The sequence below is a fragment of the Esox lucius genome, chromosome 2, assembly GCF_011004845.1.
Source record: "Esox lucius isolate fEsoLuc1 chromosome 2, fEsoLuc1.pri, whole genome shotgun sequence".
Lineage (NCBI taxonomy): Eukaryota > Metazoa > Chordata > Actinopteri > Esociformes > Esocidae > Esox > Esox lucius.
In genome coordinates, this window is record NC_047570.1 from 29154663 (window position 1) to 29172761 (window position 18099).

The following is an 18099-nucleotide window of genomic DNA, read 5'->3' on the forward strand; positions in this document are numbered from 1 at the left end:
TAAGCGCATGACCTCGTGTGCGCCCTCTGAACAGTATGTTTAGATAAGACCTTCCTTAATGTCGAGTTAGGCCAACGAGATTCGAGAATCTGTGCGGACGAAGTTTGAATTGCATGGTTTGAATGTCACAGGCTTCCACAGGGCGACCCTCTTCTGGGTCCCAGGCAGGCAGCCCTCCACATACCTTTGTTGTGTCCTCTTAAATGTTTCATCTTCTGTAGTGCCCTGAAGGGACTCGCTGTCAAGAACCTGTATTGTTTAGTGCCTCTTCCCTGAAAGAAAATCGTGAATTATGCACATGCGACAGACTACGGGGGTGAACTTTTGAACATTTCAATGACATTGGGGTCCTAAACATACAGAAAAAATCCCTGAATGAAAAACAATGTTTTTCTGTCTCACATGTGATACAGTTATATCAATGCTAATTGTAGCAGGTTAAGCTAGTTAACGAATGCTAGGCTATTTGTGACGACAACACTTTTATGCTTTCTCCATTCAAATTGTTAGCTGAATTGCTACCTGAAACTGAAGCCTTTTCTTCTAATTTTCTTTCATTTTGATTCCATCTTCCATTGATAACCCTATGCAGGCCCAATCAGGCAGGAAATGGCCCACATTCCCAAGCACCAGACCACTAAAGGGACACAAACAGAATGTCAACCATCTCTAACACACACACAGACACGCACACACTTTCTCTCGCTCTCACTGCGTCAGATGTTTAAGAAACAACATTATCTTACATGTTTTGATATTTCAGGCTTCAAAAATTACCACTCATGGGCATCAAACTCCTAGTGTCTGTGTCAGTACAGGTTAAATCAAGATAATGTCCTGCGAAGAAAGGACCATTCATGGTAAAGGTGAATCTTTGACTGGAATCACCAGTGGAGCGCTTAGAGCTGAACACATTTGTGGTGTGTCTGTGGCACGAATAGAGTTGTTATTGCTCTTGCTCCACTGCCCTTGAGGGTGACTTTGACACAATAAGATCAAAGCCTTGACTTACATCTGCCATCTCTCTCTTTCTCCTCTGTTTCTCTATCCCCCTCTCTTTCTCCCCCAATTCTCCTTCTGTCCACCTGCTTTTTCTCTCTCCTCTCCCCCTTTCGTCTTCCATGCCCCTCCCTCCCTCACCCACTCCACCTTTTCTCTGTCTCCTCTTTCTCCATTTGAGACTTTTAAGTGCCTGATACTAAGACATTCATTCTTAAAGAATATACATGCTCCTTCTTTGAATTAGAAAGTGGTAAAAAAAATAAAAATCTGTCTCCGTCCCATAACTGTTTACCGAAAAACAAAAGGTGGGGTGGCTGGAATGTTGAAAGATTAACTGACCTTTTAACAATACTTTTCCACTTGGACTGAACTATTGTGGCTGTTGTTTATCCCCCAAAATGTTGTGCGGTATTTCGTTACTCTACCATGGGTATATTTCGCTTCTCATACCATATTTCCTGAATCAGCATTATTCCACAGCGGCCCATTTTGAAAGTGTCAAAAGCTGCTTAAATCCGATCCAACCCAATTCATGAACTTTCAGAAGAGCAAGTCTCCACTATATTCAATAAAGCAGAAATATTTGAGACACTAACACAAACATAAATAACCTCAGTGGTGAGGAGTTACACTATTAGTGCAGAAGTGTCACAAGGGCAGAACAGCAGAGTTTTCACCTAGTGAGTCCCGGGATTTGAACCTGTTATCTTCCTGTTATTTGCTCAACCCTCTTACCACTAGTCTTTTTGCTGCATGTGTGTGTATGTGTACAGTATGTACAGGTGTAGGATGGTGTGTGTGTGTGTGTGTGCAAGCGTGCAAACTTAGGCAGGTGTTTTTGCGTGTGTGTGCATGTACAAGTGTAGGCAGTTGTGTGTGTGTGTATGTACACATGCAAGCAGGTGTGTGTTAGCAGGTGTAGGCAGGTGTGTGTTACCAGGTGTATGCAGGTGTGTGTTAACAGGTGTAGGGAGGTGTGTGTTAACAGGTGTAGGGAGGTGTGTGTTAACAGGTGTAGGGAGGTGTGTGTTACCAGGTGTAGGCAGGTGTGTGTTAACAGGTGTAGGGAGGTGTGTGTTAACAGGTGTAGGCAGTTGTGTGTTAACAGGTGTATGCAGGTGTGTGTTAACAGGTGTAGGCCGGTGTGTGTTAACAGGTGTAGGCAGTTGTGTGTTAACAGGTGTAGGCCGGTGTGTGTTAACAGGTGTAGGCAGTTGTGTGTTAACAGGTGTAGGCCGGTGTGTGTTAACAGGTGTAGGCCGGTGTGTGTTAACAGGTGTAGGCAGGTGTGTGTTAACAGGTGTAGGGAGGTGTGTGTTAACAGGTGTAGGGAGGTGTGTGTTACCAGGTGTAGGCAGTTGTGTGTTAACAGGTGTAGGGAGGTGTGTGTTAACAGGTGTAGGGAGGTGTGTGTTAACAGGTGTAGGCCGGTGTGTGTTAACAGGTGTAGGCAGTTGTGTGTTAACAGGTGTAGGCAGGTGTGTGTTAACAGGTGTAGGCCGGTGTGTGTTACCAGGTGTAGGCAGGTGTGTGTTAACAGGTGTAGGCAGCTGTGTGTTAACAGGTGTGTGTCTGTGAGAGAGAGTGACTGTGTGGCCAGATATGGACATAGATGAATTACTACTCTAATATGTATTTCCAGGAAGTCACGCGTGCTGCTTTCTAGGCCTATGGAGTGCTGTGAAAGTGCACAAAATATGCATGTGTATGTCTGTATTTTATGTGTGTGTGAGTGACTGAGAGACTGAGAGAGCGAGCAGGGAGACATGTTTATGCATGAACCAGGGATAACCTCTTCCTAAGTGTTATCCAGTTTGATTAGAGACCGAAGTCACCGAAAATATAATCTCTGATAATATCATGGTCTTTATGTTGTCTTAAACGTTCTCTGTATGTTCATACATTCTGATACCGCACTGTTTCTGCTTTATTCTGCCTGTGTTAACCTCGCTGAAACACAGTGGACTCAGAGGCTGACATCTGAATCGGACAACTTCTGGGTCCCTGCTTGCCAGGGTTTGTTTTACGGGTGACTTCTGTTTTAGCTCTGTTGGACAGAATGGACGGACCCACAAAAACCAAAGTCTTTGGACACCTGGGCGATGGACGCGTGTCTGTTTATTTTGGTCCCTCTGGTCCAGACATGGATCTGGGGGTGTGCTGATGTCACAGGATAGGGCCCAAATGGCAACCTACTCCTTCAATAAGGCACTCGTTTTGACCAGTGCTGTTGACCAGTGCCCATAGTGCTCAAGTCGCGCACTTGAGCACTATGGGAAGAGGGAAGAGGGCGCCGTTTGGAAGGTTGCCATAGTTCATACAGATGGCAGGGTGCTTTGTGGGTCTGGATGGGGGAGGGGGGTCACACATGGGCTTTGTTTAGGCTAGAGTCTGGGTGTGTGTGTGTGTGTGTGTGTGTGTGTGTGTGTGTGTGTGTGTGTGTGTGTGTGAGCGTGACTGTGTCTGGAGGAAAGCTTAGTGGGAAAAGACTGTGAAGTCCTGCTTTCCTTGTCAGCTAGTGTCTTCTCTGGTGTCTTGACAATTACTGATGAAAGTGTGTTTCTGACGCTCTCCTTAGTGTGTGTGTGTCGGTTGAATACCATGATAAACGTGCGTGTCTGACTCTCTCCTCAGTGTGTGTGTGTCTGTGTGTCAGTTGAATGCCATGTTGAAAGGGTACCGGTCCTCAGGGAGAATGCATGCCAGCCACGCTGCTGCCCTCTCGACTCTTAAGTGTCTTTATTAAAAGCCTGCATCACACTCCTCTTTAGGGTATTCTTAGTACGGGATCACACACTTAGGCTTGCATTAGGGCGTCACTGATATCAACATACACGCACGCACGCGCGCGGGAGTGTGTGAGTGTGTCTGTTATGGTGTGTTTTGACTTGTGCGTGTGAAGTGTGTTTGGCACAGTTGAAGGGATTTCAGTTCTCAACAGAATTCTGTGATGTCCACTAGAGCACGTCTCTCCCTCTACGCTGTGTATACCACATCCCCAATACAACTCTGACCTTGGTCTGCTTGGATGATATCACTGCATCTGTTGGTTAAACAAGACATAAGTCCAGGCTTCTCCGAGCTAATGAGGATCACAGCGATTAGTTGTATGATTTATGATCTGTGCTGATGAGAGCTGTGGGGGCGAGGTGGGGGGGGGGCGGGGGGGGGGGGCAGTGTACTCTTAGGTTGCGTGCATGTGCAGCTGTGGTGTGGTTGGTGCACACTTAAGCAAACACACACACGCACACACACATACACACATACACGCACACACACATTTTAAATACTTTTCTGTACATCCCCACATTAACAATCTACAAAAAGTCCCTGATTATTGTGGACTGTCAGAGCAAGTGACAACAGATCAATGCCTAGATAAGTGGCCGACATTCTGGAGGCCACGCACTGCAAGCCGGTTTACACGGTCAAGACTTTCAAATATTACAGCCTGCACCTACTTTGTGTGCCAAGATGTCCAAGCTCGCTTTGAGGGTCTTATACATAATACAAACCTGGTACTGCTCCTTCCTGTTACTGGTCCTCCCTGTAACTGGTCCTTCCTGTAACTGGTCCTCCCTGTAACTTGTCTTGCTGTGACTGGTCCTCCCTGTAATTGGTCTCCCTTTGGGAATTTATTATTTCATCTTATTTTTTGATATCTGCATAAAAAGGCCATTACGTAAGTATATTACTATCAGTCTATGCCTGTTCTTTAAAAAGTTACAAATACAATTTGATTGAATTTAGGACAGGATGTAAAATACAGAGCAGAGGATGTTTTATAGGGTACCAGAGTGTCATTTATTGGTAGAACCTGTAACCCATCCTTAACAGTTATATTTGGTCATAGTTTTAATGTAGGGGGCGTATCCCTTTCAGATATGTGCCAGCCGTTCTCTGTGTGTCTTTCACTCGTAGCCCAGTCCATTTCAAAAATACATTGGAATAAGGGAGCATGTTTTTGATAACGTGTTCTTCTTTGAAGCAGATCTGAATTTCATCAACAATACCATGTGCTAGATTTGGTTTAGCTTAGCCATTTCAGCCATGTATACACACAGACACACACACACACACACACATACACACACAAATACATACACACATACCCACACACAGAAACACACACAAATACACACACACCCACTCGAACACTGAGGAATAACCGCAGTGGAGTGGAATCCACATTATTTGTGCCAGAAGTTGCCATTGATCTCTTCTAGGTGATTTTAAATTTCTCAGTTCTCTATGTATTTCCCTCTCTGCCAGGCCCAGGGTGCTGTGTTCCTGCCCGAGTTTGCTCTCTCACCTCAGGGCAGTTTCCTGGAGGATGCCACTGAGGACCAATACCTTACCTACAGATATGAAGACCAGGTTGGCTCTCACAACACCCATATGCACACCCATGTACACACACACATTCATACATATATGCTCAGAAGCATTCACATGGAAGTACACACGCACACAAAGATTGGATAAGCACGCATATGAAATCAAACCAAGCAAGGACACATTCGCATGCGATTGCACTCGCACATGCACACAAAAACACATACCACACACAGACACACACAAACACATGTCCGTGCTGAAAAACCGGTGAAAAACACACACTTGAACCTCTGAGGGGGTCTGCTTTGATTGGCGTGTTAGAGGAGCGAAAAGGGATGCAGGGTGTTTTTGGGGTGTGGACAACAAATGAGACACAGATGACATGTCAAAAGAACAACTATTTATAAGGAGTAAAAAAAAAGTCCCAAACCACTTTTTTCTCCAATATACAGACAGCATGTGAGAAGGTATTGAGCTGAGCCTCATACAATACATTCATTCTTCTCTCTGCATCTTCTCAAATGTGGAACATTTTCTCCAGTTTGATTCAATAAAGCAGCAAGCTCCTAGTGATCCATCTGGCACTGGGCTGTGTAGTTAATAAAGAGATCTTTTTTTTTTCTCCTCTCAGTTTTGCCTTTTGGACCAGAAACCACATAAATCAGATTAAAATGTTGAGTACATTTTTTTTGTTGAAAATCTCACAAATGTTGGCAAATTATATCCAAGGATACATAGAAACATTTTTGAATGTATGAACGATGGATTTAAAAAACTTTGTAATAGATTCGCTAGATTAATTCTGTATTGTCTTTTTTGCAGCACAAAATGCAATAGAAAATACTGCTGGATCTGTTGGTTCATGTGTTACTTTGAGAGACTGATTAAAGTTGCCGTTATATTTGTCCTTGAATTTCAGGTAAGCAGGACATTTTCTGAAAGGGGTTAAAGACTACGGATTCTATAACCTTTTTAGCATTGGCAAAAACACATTGTTTCTAGTGTTACCATACACAAACTGTCAGTTGTTGATCGATCAACCTTAAATAACAGTAACAATGAAGACGGCATCTTACTGTGTAAATGATAACTGAAAATAATCAATATATAACTATTGGCATTAAAACAAATAATTTTCGTTCTGCACTTAAAGTGATGGATCACATCATACCAAGAACACTCACATTTATATGTGTGTATATATATATATATATATATATATATATATATATCTACATATATACACACACACACACATGAGCACATACACACAGTCCTAATGAGAGGTGTGGGACTCATTGAATATTTTAACAAGTGGGTCTATTCTGGGCTTGGTTTCTGACTGTCAACCTTGAAGTCATGCTCGGTATTATGGCTGTTTCTGTACTTGTTGAGAACCCTGTCTCGTACAGGTATGTGGTGCCAAACTGGAGCAGAACATCTACTTGCTTTCTCGGCCAAGCAGAATTTGTTGATTCCTTGCCCTGGAGGCTTGTGTTCGACTCACTGAGCTTTCACAAAATGTCCACCTGGTTAGTCAGCCTAGCCAACTTGTGTTCAGTGAACGGGCCTACTAGGTTTCTGTACTCCACATCCAGATAGGCCAGAACCCTCTCCCTCCTTTCCCACAGTCTCGCCCTCTGGACAACCCGCTAATCTTACCGTTCTGGACCAGGTAATCATGGTCTACTCCCATCTCCTGGCAAAGCTCTCCGACCAGCCTAGTTTTAAGAGATCTCCTCTTGATCAGATTCACCCCCTTCAAAGCCTCCCCGTGCAGGAACCAATGTGTCAGCTCCAGGTCGGGCACCACTCAGCGGACACGAGCATGACTCCAGAGGTTCACCCAGTCTGGTTCTTGCTCTGTATCCCAACACACGTGTCCCTGTCGAGTGGTGTGCAGTTCAAAAGAGTGTCTACCACATAGAAAATGGCCTCTTTTTGATTTTGGTCAACGGTGACAAACTATCATATTCGTTCTAAATATGATATTCTCTTCAATATATGTCTTTCCCTTACTATCGCCTTCTCAATTCCAGTCAGATCTATTCGCTCGTAAAATTAATTGATTTGCCATCATTTTGCTGGAAAGCTTGACTTCTGAGTAACTATTTGAAATTTACATAACGATTGCTTTCATCTGTGATGCTGCCATGTTACTGAAAGACTACTGTTAAGTCCATGTTGGTGCACTGCAAAAAAAATTGCCAATGGAACAAGACAATTTACAACATATTACAGGGCATATTTTCTAAAAACAAGCGTTATAATCCAGCTTGTTAAGAAATATATACCTTATTTTATGGATGGTAGGGTTTTTATCCTGAAAATAAGAGAAATATACTTGATAAGACATATTTTTTGCAGTGTGTTGTAGCATTGGATGGTCCACATTCTACTCTCACTCTCTTGATTTGGTTGTGGATGGTTATGGATGTTCCTTGGACTTGTCACAGAAGGATGGAGCTGTAGCAACATACAACCAAAAGGTGGATAATCTTTACCACGGTGTACATTTACATGTCAGTCATTGTGATATTATTTTTTTTTCATATTTTTTCCTCTTACCTCTTTCTTTTACTTTTACACCATTTACACCATTGGAACAAGGCTGGGAGCACAGTAAGCTTTCCACTGTTGGTTAACCTTTGACCTGTTGTTTTGCCGAGCATGGTACAAAAGTAGTACATTTTCATTTGACTATCGTTCAGGGGTTTTCTGCATAGATGAATGTGTTAGTAAGCCTGCTGGTCCTGAGCTGCGTTTTCATGAAGGATATACATATCTAGATCTACTGGAGACTATAGCAGACTACAGTGGGTCCGTTGGAGTCTTGTTTTGGGCTTGCCTGTGTAAGTGGACTGAAGCTGCTAGGAAGTGAATCAACAGAGGAATGTGTGGCTAGGCCAGACAGTGTCTGGTCACTGGGAACACAGCCAGGTGTCTCATTGAGTCGGAGCACGAGGCTGTGGTGTTGCTCGCGGGAAGATCAAGGTTGTGGGTTCAATTCCCGCTCAGGCCTTATGCGCTGACTGTGTGTTTATTGGGAGGATGTTTTCACACATGGGGCTCATTGCTGCCAAACTCGTTTTACTGAAACATGTCCTGTAATGTGAATACTCCAAAAAGCTGTCTTTTCAAATGAATAGAGTTTTTCCAAAGCAATATCTTGCAAAATGACTAAAACACTTAGTAATAGGAAGTAGTTTGCTAATGTATCCTCAGTTTTGAGAACACAACCTTAAGTACACAGTGCATATACATAAGTCAGTTAGTAATATGATGTGCTCCCCATCATACATAAGTCAGTTAGTAATATGATGTACTCCCCATCATACATAAGTCAGTTAGTAATATGATGTACTCCCCATCATACATAAGTCAGTTAGTAATATGATGTACTCCCCATCATATATAAGTCAGTTAGTAATATGATGTACTCCCCATCATATATAAGTCAGTTAGTAATATGATGTACTCCCTATCATATATAAGTCAGTTAGTAATATGATGTACTCCCCATCATATATAAGTCAGTTAGTAATATGATGTACTCCCCATCATACATAAGTCAGTTAGTAATATGATGTACTCCCCATCATATATAAGTCAGTTAGTAATATGATGTACTCCCCATCATATATAAGTCAGTTAGTAATATGATGTACTCCCCATCATATATAAGTCAGTTAGTAATATGATGTACTCCCCATCATATATAAGTCAGTTAGTAATATGATGTACTCCCTATCATATATAAGTCAGTTAGTAATATGATGTACTCCCCATCATATATAAGTCAGTTAGTAATATGATGTACTCCCCATCATATATAAGTCAGTTAGTAATATGATGTACTCCCCATCATATATAAGTCAGTTAGTAATATGATGTACTCCCCATCATATATAAGTCAGTTAGTAATATGATGTACTCCCCATCATACATAAGTCAGTTAGTAATATGATGTACTCCCCATCATATATAAGTCAGTTAGTAATATGATGTACTCCCTATCAAATATAAGTTAGTTAGTAATATGATGTACTCCCCATCATATATAAGTCAGTTAGTAATATGATGTACTCCCCATCATATATAAGTCAGTTAGTAATATGATGTACTCCCTATCATATATAAGTCAGTTAGTAATATGATGTACTCCCTGTCATATGTAAGTCAGTAAATTAAGCTTGAAATTACCCATACTAAGTATAGAAACTACCAAAAAAAACAAATGCTAATTAGGGGCAGGATTGGACCTCCACTACACAGCTTGTGCTAATTTCATGGCATTCATACAGGGAAGAGCCCTGACTATCTCCTCCCAAAGATGCTGTACAGGGTTCTGGCATGGACAATGTGCAGGCCCCTAGAGTGAACTAAACTGGCATTTGTCAGCATCGGACAGTTTTTTCCACTCCCCATTGGTCCAGTGTTGGTGATCACATGCACACTGGAACCACTTGCTTTTTCTGGTTTTTAGCTGATAGAAGTGGATCCCAGCGGGACCGATCGCTCAATAGAAAATTGGTGATATTAACCAGCAAGTTGTACATTCTGAGATACCGTTTCTGTATGGTGTTTTTGGCTTTTCTGTGTCTCCCTGCCCATTTGTCCATTTAAATACAACAGTAACTGATTTCAGCTGTCAGACTGTCTGCATGTTTTATATAGCAGGCAACGACACAAGACTCACGTCCTGTCTGTAAGAGCGATTAACTTGGGCAAATGCGTTTGGATTGCTGTATTGTATCAGAAAGAAGAGATACTGAGGTTTCCCAAACACTGACAATTGCGGTATAACAGAAGAGATTAGGTCTTTCAAAATATAATTTTTCTAAAGGTTAATCAGTGTTATAAACAAACACGTGGCCACAGACAGGCTACAGTAATGTGAACTAAAGAAAATGTATCTATTTTAATGATACATTTAATCACAAACGCAACCAAATAATTTTTCCAATACCATATATAAAATATATTTATAAGACCGTTAGATTTATGGGTCAAAATGAGTCCTCGTTGGCAGGAAGGGGGGTCCAAGAAGGCCTGGTATTTCTATTTTTAGGGATCTCTGTAGAACTGTAAAGCTTTATATGAAACTGACTGTTGTGTTCAGCCATCTCCAATCCCCTGTCTCTCTTTCCCTTTCGTTCTCCTTTCTCCTCTCCCTCAATTGCTCCCTTGTCCATCTCTCTCCTCTCTTTCTCCCTCTTTCTCCTTTCTCTCAATCTCTCCCCTGTCTTTCTATTTGTTCTCTCTCGCTCTTTCCCATCTCTCACTGAGACAATGTTGTATGTTCTAGCTTTTCAGAGGACTGGATCCGGAGGAATTCCTAGCAGAGCTATACACTCACTCCGCCTCACACACAGACACACAAACACACGTTTGCTTTCAGTCGCTCTTCCCCTGCCTGTTTCTTTTGTTGTAGGCCTAGACTGTACACTCAGCCCACACCGAGGTGTCTGAAAATAAAATGCACCCTGTGCCCTAAATGAAGTGCCCTCCTTTAAACTTGGGCCCGTGGAGAAGTAGGTGCCATTTGGGAAACCAAAACTCCCAAGCCTTCCCCTATTAGATATTTTGTATTGTCTAGCAGTTTGCTGTGCTTGCCCCGGACACCTCCGTTGACTGTGACCGGTTGTAGTACATGGAGTTGATAAGGACAACTACTCTACCAGTCACACCTCATCTAGAGAATGTGGGTCATGTTTTGGTTGAGATGTTGGTCAATGAGACTTTAACCTTGGTTTACTTGCTCAAAGAAATGATCCACAGTCCGTTGCATTCCTAATATTGCAACTGTGGTATCAACTATTAACTAAGTGCATATGGGACCACAATGTCAAATGTATTGTATTTATACAATGATGTTGTTTTATCACTGCATAATGTGTGGATTCATTTACGTTTATTTTGAAAGTTCAGTGTTCGTGATCAACACTTTTTGAGATTCTGCCCATATTATTATATTCATTGTGAAGATCTCCATACAAATAGGAGCCTTAGTCCCCTATTTTACTATTTGTCTTTAGTTGGACCTCCACTAGGCCTTTCCCATGATGCACCTACTCTTCCTGAGGTCCAGTAAGAAATCCCTCCTATCAGAAATTATTAATATTCCTTCACCGTCAAAGTTATTGATAATGTTGGGCAAAAAAGATGTATAAAATAAACTACCTAGGTGATGAGCTGTATTGAATGTGGAATATATTTTATATCAGGAATGATTCCAAGGAAGTAACCAACTTTAAACATTTAAGGTTTTAAAGCCACATTTAAAGCCACGGGTGTAAGCAAAACAACCGAATGACACACATGAAAGATCCCAAATGTCATTTTACAGTAAATATGATGTTTCTTTCTGTATACACTTGTTTTCTTTGATGCCAAATCCTTTCTTTTGCTGGTTCCAATTCATGTGTCAATGTTGTTTTATCAAACTCAAGAGGTGTACATTTATTCGTTACTGTTACCTAAAGCTTTTTCTGGCAGCCCTTCCCAGTAATGTATTTACATGAAGATGGCCTCTAATTGTGCAAAGACATACTTTTGTCCCCTACCCGGCATGATTATCACTCTTCCACTGGTTTTGACCTTCTTAATTATGGCCATAATTGTACAACGTGGTATTTTAGCTCTCTAAATTTGGAATAAAGACATCTTTCAATAGTTATTCGTTTGGGAAGGTCAACAACCATTTGTAATATTTTTTTAGTTCTTTGCCTTTATCAAAAGTTTGTGTAAGGTTAAATGAAAAACTGAAAACAATAAAAGGCAGAGTATTGTTCCCTGTGTTACTCCCCATTCAACTGGATTTTCCTTACACTACAATCAAAAAAGACGCTCTGTGTTTTATAGGATATGGAACTCTCAATCCAAGAAATCGCAAGTGACAAAATACAGGCAGTAATACAATCTTTTCATGGTCAATTTCTTAGTGATTTGTGTCAGGTCTGAACCAACTCAGTTTTATAATCAATTCAATTTACAATCAATATAAACTTTTGTACAATCAGAATTTTTGCATTTTCACACAAATAATGTCTCACTAAACACAAAATGCACAAAATGTTGTACATTTATGCATTTCCAAGAAACCACCACATAATGCACAATAATGTAAAAAAATATCCATGACATCACTTTTTGTATGGTTATGTCTGAGCAGGTCCTGTTCTCCATAGAGAGGTGAAAGTTTATTGTAAATTTGTTGTCCATGAAATTCTGTTGTTTTTGGTCGACAAAAAAATATTTCCAAGAGTTTACTAAGCATCGGTAACAGGCTAAGCCAAACCAGGTTGACCATGGTGGCGGCGATGGAAATCCTCGACAAGGAGCCGGTCCAAGATGTCCTTGGCAGGGTCCCAACAACAATCCTCAGGGATGTACCACTCTCAGTCAGCCAGGTACTGAAAACCACAGCCACGAGGCCGGACCCTAAGGAGACGCCGTGCAGTGAAGCCAGAGTGAAGTGAAGCCAGAGTGAATTGAAGCCAGAGTGAAGTGAAGCCAGAGTGAAGTGAAGCCCAAGTGAAGTGAAGCCAGAGTGAAGTGAAGCCAGAAGGCCGTTGACCTGGGAGACAAAGATGGGGGGGAACCCTGAGGCAGAGGAGAACCCTGAGGCTGAGGAGCTAATGACACAGGAGGCGGGAAAGGGGCTGATGAACTGGGGTGACAGTTTCCTGGACTCCACCCAGAGAGGCATATCCTGGGTGGACAGCTAGATCCTCTGCCCAGGGGTGTAGCGAGGACCCGGGTTCTGGTGGTGCTCCTCCCGTTGTTGAGACCCGGACGCTCTCCAGAGTAGGGAGGTACAGGCCTTTTTCCAGGTATGACGATATCGGCAAACTGGGAAGTGAATTGGGGACCTCGATCCGAAAACATGTTGGTGGGGAGGCCATGGAGCTGGAAGATGTGCAGCACCACGCGCTGTCCTGTGTCCTTGGCTGAGGGTAGCTTGGGGAAAGGGAAGAAATGGGTGGCTTTGGAAACTCAAGATACCATGGTCAGGATAGTAGCCTTACATTTGGACGGATGGAGACTGGTGACGAAGTCCAAGGCGATGTAGGACCAAGACGGGCAGGGTATGGGCAGGTGCCGGAGGAGGCCAGAGGGGGGCCCACAGCGGGGTCCTTTCTGCACACACAACCGTGCAGGTAGAGATGAAGGAGGGGACATCTACCCCCACAGTTGGCCACCAGAATCTGTGGATGAAGGCAAGAGTCTGTTAGGTCAGGTTAGGTAAATGGCCCCACTCCAGAAGGACCAGGTCTGGGATAAACAGACAACTGGTTGGGTGACCTCCCGGATCTGATCCCCCATATAAGGGAAGGCACAAAGCGGGAGACGGGAGAATTGGTCCCGTATCCTAGGTGGTCGCAGCTAGACTGAAAAGGCGAGAGAGGGTGTTGGGTTTGGTGTTCTTGGAACCGGGCCAGTATGACAGGTGAAAAGCAGGGCACAAATAGCTTGACTGGAAGTGCGACTCTTACATTTCTATGGTTGGTCCCCCTCCAACCAGTGCCCCCATTCTTCCAATGCCATCTTGAAGGTAAGTAACGCCCTGTTCCTGATGTCATAATTCCTCTCCAGAGGGTTGAACCAGTTAGAGAGGAAGGCACAATGTGGCTTCTGGTCACGGTTGGAGCATTCCCCCAGTCCCACGTCTGAGGCATTGACTTCCACCACTCAATGGCTGGAGGGGTCTGGGGGGATCAGAATGGTAGCTGAGGTGAAGAGCTGTTTCATGTCCACGTAAAACCAGATGAACCGGACCTTAATGGAGGTGAATGTGATGAGGGGAGATGCCAGTGTGCTGCTGTAGGCTGTGGCCATTCCATTCCAGGTCATACTTAGTCAGTGTCCAACTGGACGCTCCCGGCAGTGCTGACCTTGCCCAGGAACAATATTGTGGAATGTGGCACTCACATTTTTCCACCTTTAAAGACAGCTGGTTCTCGAGGAGGCAGTGGAGGCCCTGCCGGACATGAATGAGGTACCCCTGGGCGAAGCGGGAGATCAGAATGTAGTCAAGCTAAACAAACACAAGCACTGTCCTGGAGCCCATCACTGAACGGAGCCTGGAACACAGCAGGGGCTCTTGGTCTTTCCAAACGGTATCGCCAGTTATTTCTAGTGGCCACTGGCTGTGTTTATGGCTGTCTTCCACTCATCCTCCCTCTCCATTCTGAACCAGGGGCTTCATGTATCAGTCATGCGTATGCACAAATGTGTGCGTAAATCATGGGTACGCCAGTTTTGACGCAAAAGTTGGCATTTTTCAATGTTGAACTTGACGGGAAATTGTGTGTATCTCTAGGCAAATTTAAACCCATGCATATGCACAGCCTACCGGTTGAGTTGAAGAAATACCATACTATTTCGGAAAAGCTGGTAGAGGAATGTCAACTGAAACGTCTTATTTTCTTGAAATATGAATAGCCTACAGAAATGCACAAACTGTTTCCTGCAACATTGTAGGCTTATAGGCTACGGATTTAGCAAGCGTCAAAACCCTACCACCTGTAAGCTAGCTGAACCTAAAACTATTAGAACTAATACTGTAGGTTGTAAAACATAGCCCTTTCAGTGGGCTTATCCATACCATTTGAAAACAAAACGAACAATAGCCCCATGTGTTTGTGTGTTAAGCAACACATTCAACATTGCATATTTTACCATACACTACAATATGCCGATTTATTTAAAGATGCTTACTTTAACGACCTAGGGGTTCTTTGTGTTTTTGAATGAGTGTTATCACACAGGTTGGCTTACAATTTGTAACTGCAGAGCCCCGCAACCCCACTCTGGTATGCCACTGCATTTCTTGAATGTGAAGTTGAACTGTTATGATTAGCCTAATGATCGTTTTTTGCAACCCATCTAGGACTTTTCCACTCAGATCTCACTAATTATGCCAGCAATTTGCTAGTCAATGGGACAAATATCTGTCACACTTTGCCCATCTCCTGTAGTTTGGACACAGGTTAGGAGTGCAGCACTTTGGGCCCAATTTGGACATTTTCACTTAGGGGTGTACTCACTTTTGTTGCCAGCGGTTTACACATTAATGGCTGTGTGTTGAGTTATTTTGAGGGGACAGCAAATTTACACTGTTATACAAGCTGTACACTCTACTTTAGATTATAGCAAATTGTAATTTCTTCAGTGTTGTCACATGAAAAGATATAATCAAATATTTACAAAAATGTGAGGGGTGTACTCACTTTTGTGAGATACTGTACATGACTGCTTGTTGGGGTTCTTGACACATTTCGAAAAATGATTTGTTTTTAGATTCTATATCAGATAATATTATTTGAAGTTCACATTATGTGAAATTTATTTTTCTGACCGGTCTCCATCTTGCTTTGAGTATCGACTGAAATTACATAGTCAATAGGGATAATTTGGATACCTTATATGGGTAATTGCAGACGTTCTTTGGGCGGAGACGCAGAAGTATAGTATGGGTCTGATTTATCAACGGAAGAATGTTTATGGGTTGCGTACACAAGTTGGATAATTCCCAATAATTTTGTGTGCACGCAAATCGTCGTTATCCTGTGGTTTGTCCTTTTTGATGTATACCTCTTCCACACTATCTTTAAGGTACAAAAAAAGACAGTGCTTGCATTTCATTATATCCTCAAATGACTATGACAGCTCAGTATTTTTTGTAGGCATATCATGCCTTAGTGTGCTAATTTCTATTTTCATTCTTGGCAATATAAGGGTTTTGTTAATAACAAGCTTTTTGCCGCATTCTAAATCAACCAAGGCTTCACACTCTATGTTTTTGTATTGTAATTTGTACTTTTACCCTGGGTTGATTTCAAATACAAGCTTCTTACAACTTCTTAAATGCTATATACATCTGAGGTACATAATATAATTTGTCATATTTGACATGGCTTTGTTAAACCTACACACTGAAATTACTTTGAGAGCAATATTGATTCAATTCAAGCATAAAGACTACTTTCAATAATAATTCTCACATTAGCAGTAGTAGTCAGTTATCAAAGCTAAACAGGGATGGCATTGATTAAGATCCAGAATGGGAGACAAAATGGCTAGCTGTATTCATCAACTCCTAAGTAGGAGGTGCTGCCCTGTACATAACATGTGTACATGGCAATAAATATAACGTTAAAGATCTGATGTTGTTTCACAGGTACAAAATTAACATATTTTAAACAATACGTTTTTGTCTAGGTTCAAAAATAGTTATGATATTGACATGATCGTGTGGTTGAAATGTCAGTATTGTATATAAGTTGAAATGTTAAGCTAATGATTATGTTTGCAACTCTAGTTGACATTTGCTTTGAATTAATGATTGCCTTTTTAAAACACATGAACAGTTGAAATGCTATTAGTTGTGATGCTTGTAATGGCCTTAAAGCTAAATACCTGTAATAACAGTGACTTTGGCTTCCAAATGTCTTTGCTATGTCTGTGACTGAGCTAAATAAACACAATCAAGTTTCTTAGACCAGACCTACTGTCCTGGCCAACCATTTGGAAAACAGTTTAGTACCACAGATCAGAAGTGGCATAGAGTTATAAGGCTTCTGCCTCTACTGCAAAAAGGGTAAGTCCCATATATCCTTCTCTTATCCCACTGCTAACCTTTTTCTAACCTTTCCATCCCCCTAATAAAGCAGTCATCCTGATTCCTATACCCAGCCCCTCCTTCCTAACGTCAACCTTCTCACAACCTTTCCTTAACCTTGCCTTCCCCCATACCAGCAGCCGTTTATGAGGAGAAACCAGCATTTAAATGCATGGATTCATAGTTGATGTACACATTGTTAGTGTTAGTACAGTGTTAGTACAATATATCTAGGTGGAGAAAGATCAGAGCAGAGTTTTTTGAGGGATAGAAGCAGAAGCTGTTTAATACACTAAAAGTAGCATTTCTCAGTAAGCAGGAGACAATGGATCTGTGTGGTGTACTGATCGGGAAAACATGAGAATGCTGTGTTTGTGTGTGAAAATACAGACTCCTTTGTTCTCTGCAGGTCCAATCCATATTCTCTACTCCCTCCTCATATCCCAAACACAGGCCCTTTCAACCAAAACCACTTAGACCCTTAAAATAATGTTTAATTCACACACACACACACACACATACACACACACACACAGTTACTGTAAATGTTAGAATAACTGCCTGTTGTGATGAACGACCCTGGAATGAGAAGTTAACAGAATGTACTTTCATTTCTGCCGAGCGTTGCAGTCGAGTGATCAGAGTTAAAAAATTAAGGCCTCCAATATATCCTAACTAACATACAAGGTGTGTGTGTGTGTGTGTGCAATTACGTCTGTGTATAGAACACTTAAGCTGTGTGTACTATATATGTGTGTCTGTGTGGAAATAGTATGTGCATGTTTGCATTGTGTGTGTGTGTGTGTGTGTGTGTGTGCATGTGCCAGAACAGAATAGATCATTGATATTGATATATATATATATGTTATGATCTTATAGTAATTAGAAAAACTATGGAATTTGTTTAAGCTGGGGTTTCTTATTTTACAAGGCTATGTATAGCTGTGTTAGTCAGACTTCCCCGTTAATGGGCTCTTGGCCTGGGCAATGACACGGCAGTGATGGACTGGCTAGATCCTGGTGATTAAGGAGCATGCATCAATAGTATAGCTCTGTTTTTTTTATTTCGCTGAAATAATTTTCGGAAAACAATGTGCCCTCATTACAGTCAACACGATAATTTTATTGTAAGG

The 18099-nt window shown here is 42.0% G+C and overlaps 1 protein-coding gene across 3 annotated transcripts in view; it reads left to right on the plus strand.

Moving 5' to 3' along the window:
* LOC109614600 (ADAMTS-like protein 3) overlaps positions 1-18099 on the plus strand; it is a 141592-nt gene that overhangs the window by 11877 nt on the left and 111616 nt on the right. For all 3 annotated transcript variants that reach the window (XR_004576869.1, XM_020055993.3, XM_010877102.2), the window contains exon 3: positions 5275-5379. Coding sequence is in view for 2 of the 3 variants with exons in the window: in XM_020055993.3 (XP_019911552.2) it covers positions 5275-5379 (105 nt within the window). In the remaining variant the exon portion in view is untranslated. The remainder of the gene's footprint in view (positions 1-5274; positions 5380-18099) is intronic.